The 7,266-nt window shown below is 46.0% G+C and overlaps 2 protein-coding genes across 2 annotated transcripts in view; one reads left to right on the top strand and one right to left on the bottom strand.

The window, feature by feature from the left end:
* Positions 1-7,266, top strand: part of T265_05328 (hypothetical protein) — a gene marked incomplete at both ends in the record, with an annotated part of 95,938 nt that overhangs the window by 10,452 nt on the left and 78,220 nt on the right. Inside the window, 2 exons of the mRNA XM_009170311.1 lie at positions 5,314-5,409; positions 5,755-5,904. Coding sequence (XP_009168575.1) covers positions 5,314-5,409; positions 5,755-5,904 — 246 coding nt within the window. The remainder of the gene's footprint in view (positions 1-5,313; positions 5,410-5,754; positions 5,905-7,266) is intronic.
* Positions 3,165-7,266, bottom strand: part of T265_05331 (hypothetical protein) — a gene marked incomplete at both ends in the record, with an annotated part of 8,909 nt that continues 4,807 nt past the window's right edge. The window contains 2 exons of the mRNA XM_009170314.1: positions 3,165-3,410; positions 5,957-6,222. Of these exons, the coding sequence (XP_009168578.1) occupies positions 3,165-3,410; positions 5,957-6,222 (512 nt within the window). The remainder of the gene's footprint in view (positions 3,411-5,956; positions 6,223-7,266) is intronic.

Genomic DNA, 7,266 nt, shown 5'->3' with positions numbered 1-7,266 from the left:
CTGTCTGTGCTGATGTCGACTCACTCACAACATTACTAGCGCTGAGTGGTGTACATGGCCATATCCACAAATGCACGTCTTCTGAATCTACATTTGGCGAAAAGTTCTCAGCCATCGCCGTGAAAATGCTATTTAGTTCTCGTTTTTGCCGCTTCTCTTGCCTACGCATGATGAAGCGGGGCTATCATCAATTCACGGCCCCAAACGGGATTATACGGTTGACCATGGCTTTGTTTGGGAGTTACCCAGCTCCATCAATTTCTGAGCATGCCTAGGCACTTTTATTGCCTAATTAGCCGGATCAACCTCACTGGATCCTAGTTTTCCACATTCTTAAGAATCCGATGAGTTACTGTTGTTTTCACAAGATGATTTATTTCCTTTTTGGAGCGAGATGGCTCAAGTGGGTAGAGCGCGAATTTACTGCCCGGTAGGTCCGTGGTTCGAACCCGACCTCTACCTCTCGACTTCCCGTGCATAAGCTTGGGTAACCTGGCAGTATCTCAGTCTTCGTGCTTCCTTCGGGTAGTATGGCAGTTAGGCAACGAAAGGGTGCTACAGCTGAACCGTTTCGCCCTTCTTGGAGCTCATTAGGTAGGCACAGTCCCCGAGTTTCCGTCAGCTTTATGTTCTACTTGAAATGAAATTGCACGAAATTAGCGAAATACACTGATTTCCAAACTAATTTGGTTTTTCGAGAGACTCACCTGGAACCCAGCTGAATCCCTCGTTTGTGATGTTTCCAGCCGGCCCTGGGACAGACGCGAAAACAATATCAACCTTACCACAAGATTGCTCGAGTGGTTAGAGCGCATATTTGCTAACCGGGAGGTTCGTGGTTTGAACCAGACCTCTGCCTCTCGACTTCGCCTATGTAGGCTTGTTTGACCTGGCAGTATCCCAGATCCCGTGCTCCCTATGGGTGGCATGGCAACTAGGCACCGAAAGGTTACTGCAGCTGGACGGTTCTTTTTTATTTCCACAATCGCAGACTGGGTGTTTGACGGGGAGGTTGCTCTTTGCGGAATCCCCAGATAGACCCAGCTGAATAGGAAAGCCGGAGAAGTGGTGAACGATTCACTGCAAAGAAATGTGAACGGTACGGCCTCAGACCAGACCAGAAGATACTTTCATCTTGGCTGAAACTGTTATTTTGTTTTGTATACCTAGAACTATTGGTGTTCTATCACATTGACTGTTTCTAATGGAGGAAATCTCAGGAACGTCTATCAGTAAAATTTTGACACAGCGGCTCTGGTGAAGCTCTACTACCGGGGAAGTCCGCCAGTCCCCGGTCATTCAAGCGACTGTGAATTGACGGAGAATACTGAAGACACATTCATGTGTCGTTTGAAGCTATCAACATACATATCCGTGTGTTGATGAAAATAAAATAAGATCGTTTAATTGTAGCACCCTTTCGGTGCCTGGCTGCCATGCCTTCCGAAGGTTGCACGATGGTTGGGATACTGCCAGGTTCCCCAAACTTAGACAGAGGAAGTCGAGATGCAGAGATCGAGGTCAGTAAATTCGCGCGCTAACCACTTGAACCATCTAGCCCCTAGCGTGTTGATGAAGAAAAATCAATTTTCATATGTCCTTTTGGTGTAAACCGAACCTCCAGTCAAGCAGTCCCTCAAATTTAGCACTGGTTCTGCTGTCCGCAAATGATCTTATTGGACTGGGAAGTTGAAAACTGTTGGCTACAGATACTTGAAAGTCCTTCTCTCTGAATTTCGTGTGGCCCACAGTAATCTTTCCCAGAACTGATTGAAAGGTGGAAGTTTCGGATCATTCTAGACCAAGTTTTTTCCAATGCGAAATTCGCACCCGTTGTTTAGTTTTCCGGAACAAACGGTGCGTCGGATAGCGTGCGGAGCAGTTCACTGCAAAGGGAGGGTGGTGAATTTTCTGGGATCGACTGACTTGATGGTGACGTAAACCTTGCAGGAAATTGTGGATACCAAGTAACACTCCATTTGTCCGCTGATACGTGTTTCGCACTCGCTTTTTTATGGGAAAATCGTATAGCAATGGTACTATTTCCATCCGATCAAAACTTTCCAGTGGTGGAAGCACACGAGTTTCACTGGAGAGTGACAATCCGTTCGGCATCATACATTTGCCCGCTTATCGACACACTGTACAACGAACAGGTGGTCAGTTCGGGACCTTGATCGGGTACCATTAGTTAGGAAAAGGCTTTTTTGCCAACATATGTAACGATTACTGTGCTTTACGTGCCCGTGTACGACTTTTTATTTGGCACTTAACATTACATTTGGGGCAACATTGCAGGAGTGATTTTTTCTTTCAAGCTAAACCGCCAAAATACCAACAGATTTTCCATTCATAAGATAATCTTACCCTTTTCTGAATCTATTCACGTGGGAGCAATTTTTCGCTTTATCACACCACGTTTAAATTTAGACTCTGAAATAGTGCACAAGTTTTCAAGGTATGACCGTTCCTGGCACCTATATTTGCAACAACAATTCATTGAAATTTGTGAGAGAACCAACCACGGCTATTACCAGCAGAAAATGAACTGTTTGACCTCACATAATTTAATCTGAGGCTAATTGTTAAATTCATGCTGTGCGGATGCATCCAAGGTCAATCCTGCTTCTGCCTACGCAACATTGATTTCATCTCGACCGGAACTACGTGACTTTGGCACAAACTGCGATCCCAATCCTGATGCACTTCCTTTCCTCCCAGTCAAACTCTTTCCTTGTCTGTTGCTGTCTACTGCGTCTTTTAGCCCATGACTTGTCGAACCAATTTGGTCAACCATCCTTTACGCGCGCTCTTTGACCATTTTGCGTTACCACGTGTTATGCCCAGGCGTGTGTCGCAAACTAAGATCGATTTGCTATCTTCTTCAGGCTTTCTTGTGCAACAGTTTAGACGGAAACCCCCATAATTTGAGGTTTCTACCCCCTTTATCATCTATTTCATACGTGTAGTACGCACCTTTTGATAAATCTCAAGAATCCACAATTTCTGGCTTGTGATTTTGCGCGTCACCGGAGTGGGCTTTCCCGAATACATCGAAGTATTCTACACTTGGTTGCTTCAACAGTCTGTTGTACTGTTTGGTATGGCTCTGTCACTTCAGATCAACCAAGTTTTTCCATATGTATCCAGCCCTACCTCAATTTTTAGAAGTTATTCCCGGTCTTTGAGGGGGTAAGGTGGCTCAGGTGGTTAGAGCGCGAATTTGTTAACCAGGAGGTGCGTGGTTCGAACGCGACCTCTGCTTCTCCACTTCCCCTGTCTAGGCTTGGGCAACCTGGCAGTATCCCAGCCCTCATGCTTCCTTCTTGTGGCATGGCAGTTAGGCACCGAAAGGGTGCTATAGCTGCACGATTCCGGTCTTTGTACGCTCCACCACAGTCCGATTGTAACTGAAAGGGTGGGATTGAATAGACTTGCTATCATAGTTGGTGGTCCCATAAGTTAGTTGATCGCATTCAATGAGTCTGCCAGCTCACCGTTGTGTCACATCTTTTCTTTTTCCTTACTTTACTTTCCTCATACTCGTTTGAGCCCGTCTAAGTGAATTTTTTTACATGTAAACAGCTACACAGCACGACTTGGATTGATCGAAACTGAATACGGTAAATGTGCTTGATTGGGCGTGGACCATTGTCCCTTCCATTTAAGTGTTAATTCGTACTATCCCAAATCGTTAAAATTATATATACGAGTGTCACACCGTCTGTGCGCTTGTCAGTCTCGTTTGAACAGTCCTCTCTCCTACCTCCCTGAGTATCCTCTCCCTACTAATTGGTAAGCATAGGAGTTGAGTTTGGTTGTTATTCGATCCTATAGGCAGTGCAGCTCTTCTCTCGTACCAGTACACGAACACCGGTCACGGGACACGTGAGGCGGACGTGTTAGCACTGTTCCACCCCGCGTGCATTTGTCACATCTGGACTGATGAACCAGTTCGCGCCCGACCGTTTTATGTGTAGTGAAACGGACCATTGTGTGCAACCCTGCTCTCTGTTAACCCTCCCCCATTCGGAGCATGGGGCCTATCTGACGTTTCTTGTTCACCTTCGAAATGGCTTATTTATGTGGTCTGCCTTTGTCTTCTAAGTGGTATATGGTGGATGTAGTTGGGGAGGTGTTGTTAATCATACTCTTTTCTCTCACACCTCAGCCATCCTCTTAGACCTCTGTCTTAACTGAGACATTCTTTTTTGCTCCATACCATGTTATAGGACAGCATCACGAAAGACCATCTATCTGGTGCTATTGTTGGCCTGCACCTTCCGGGTGTGAGCCAGGAGTCGCTACATTTTCGTGCTAATTCCTATTTAACTTCAACTGGTGTGCCGTTAGCTTAGGTCGAAATCATATCCCTGTTTAGGGTTGAACATTGTGGAGCTACGAGACGACAGTCGGTGTTCGCCAATTAGATAGGCGGAGCTATGTGGTATGGAGGTGTTCGACACCAGTACCCTTTGACATGGAATTGCGGTCTTTCTGGGTAATCTATTTTGAAGTTGTGAAGATGCCAAACACATATCGTAAGGGTAGAGAATGCTCGTATTCTGGCTTGTTTTGTAGTCCGATAAAGCAACGTATTGATTGATGTTGGTTGAGTTGGCAGATGTTCTGTACGTTGAGCTTGACAATCTGGTTTCAAACAACTCGTCACTTGTTGAGGTGACATCATCACTGCGCAGTTGATTAGCATTGTATCGTTGTGTATCTATACGTCTTGTTGGCCAGGAATGATTTTGGGTTATGATTAGCTGTTCGGATGGTCAGTTGGCCCGTTCTCTTATCGGTCGACGTTTGGATAACTGGCAAATAGAAATCGGTCCGATTTACGCACCAGCGCTAGCGACAGATCGTCAACCTAATCAGATGACTGAAGGAGATTCAACAAATCGGTCGACAAACGTGGGATCCGGGAAATCATCAGGACAGAGCTCGCAGCGATCAAAGTCAAAGGAAATCTGAACGTTGACTAATTGGAGAACGGGCTAACTAGCCCACAGGATCGACCCCCTGAACGGCCAATCACAGCCAAAGATCATCCCCAGTCGACTAGACATGCATAAACATGCAGATAAGATTACTCAACACGTCCACAACGCCGATGTCACCACATCGGATGACGAAATGTTTGCAATGAAATTACCAAGCAATCAGCATCTACACAACCTGAGCTACCAACATTTATTTCAGTAGCAAACCTTCAAGAGTGTTACATTCTCAGTGAGGTTTGACGTATCATCCTGGAGTGCACTCCATACCCTTTATACCCTTATTGCTCATTTCATCTTCATTCAGGTCTGTTACAAATCACGGACGTACAACTCAGGGACTCTGGTGTCTATCTTTGTACTGATCAGCGCATGACTTACGCAGCCCAGTTGCATGTGAAACGTGAGTTGTTGTCGCCTTATATATTTATTCCACTTATTTGCACCTCATGATTCATTTTTTTTGACAAAATGCTGCTGTTTTTCCCCATCTAAACCGTCCCAATAAAGGTAACGGCTGCCGTGTAGACAGTTTAATTTCCTCAACACATGTTTCTTTGAAAAATGTCACACCAGGCAAGTCGTAACGTTTGACGTGTGTATGTGCGCTAGGCTTGTGAATTTGACAGTTGCACCGATTGGTGGTGTAGCTTACCTGAACGATGCAAATGTCACAGCGCAGCCTGTTTTTTTTTCAAGTTGCCGATTCTCCCGTTTGCAAATCTCTCTTTCTCCAACCGGATTGTAGCCCAACTCCGTCTGATCACTCAACCGCAGGATGTAATCCTGGACGCACTTGGTGGAAGAGCCGAATTCCGCTGTAACACATCCGACCCACTCGTCACACCCTACTGGTTGTTTAATGGTCAACCAAAGTCAACTGTTGGTTCTGGTGGAGGTGAGTACTCCAATTTGTGTTTATGCGTTTCGGCAGTTGAGGTAGAACTAACTGAAACACTTTCAGGTTGTGTAGACCCTTGGTGTGTGAGGGATTTGTTGATAGACGGTGATCGTTGGCTTGTTTGCTGAGCTGGGCAATTTGATTGCAAACGTTTCATCACCAATCGAGGTGACGTCAGCAGTGCGTTATTGTAGAGCGTAGTAGTGCGTAGCGGCACAACCACCAACTCACCGCTACGCACAACTACGCTCCACAATAACGCACTGATGACGTCACCTCGATTGGTGATGAAACGTTTGCAATCAAATTGCCCAGCTCAGCAAACAAGCCAACGATCACCGTCTACGCTACCTGAGCTACCGACATTTGTTGAAGTGTTCTTACTCTCGTCTCCGCAACATTGATTCCCACTTTGTTAATTCTTGCGAACTCTGATATGTTCAGTGGACTGCCTGTAAGTGAGGTCAGATGAGAGCGGACCAACTACCGTAGAATAGTGCATATCGCGTTGCTTGCAAGACCAGTATCCCTAGGATGAGCGTAGAATTCTCCGGGGAAATACAACCTCGCACTTCCCGTGATAATGACCCTAGATGATATTTTATTCGGTTTTCCATTCGAACGCTACTCAACACACACACAGCAGGACATCAACAGCGATGCTTTACTGGACGTTGCTATACCATAGTTAACCAGACGCTCCCGTAACATACAAACCGGGGATTTTCCGTTGTTGACCTCAGTGTGGAACGACTGACCGTAGACAGCACACGTGCCTCCAGTTGGCTGTGCACTTTTAAGATGTCTATCTGTACGGAGGCCACCCGCCCTTAATAACCGAACACCACATCATTTGGACGAAAATGACACGTGCAGGACGCGGACCAAACGAAGGCATACCCTGATTTGTCAGAATGCCAGCCAATCCGAGTCAAACACCTTGGACTCGACGCTTCTCGCCCCCTCACGGAGATTCTGGCACGACCTTGTGGAACACTCTGCGACTAACCTATAAATACAATTGTAATGATTCTTCTGTCTCCATAAAGGGCTGTGTAGAGCTACCATACCTTTTGATATACCATAGTGGGTGGAGCAGGAAGCCAAGGGAACGATACAGAGTTGCGCGATCGTCCACCCAGTCCTAACACCCTCCCAGTTAATGGGAGACTGCTTTGTTGTTCGAAATCATCATCATCATCGACAGCATGACGTCAGTGTTCAACACCGATGCTTCACTGCCGTACAACCATGACTTATTTGAAAGCCTTATTGTAAAGAAAAGAATAAAGGTGGATGGGGGAGGGACTTAGTGCTAGCTTAACACAATCATTCCGAGGTGCCTACACCTCCAGACAT

This window comes from Opisthorchis viverrini (genome assembly GCF_000715545.1).
Source record: "Opisthorchis viverrini unplaced genomic scaffold opera_v5_98, whole genome shotgun sequence".
In the NCBI taxonomy this organism is placed as follows: Eukaryota; Metazoa; Platyhelminthes; class Trematoda; order Opisthorchiida; family Opisthorchiidae; genus Opisthorchis; species Opisthorchis viverrini.
This window is presented reverse-complemented; position numbering and strand designations above follow the sequence as displayed.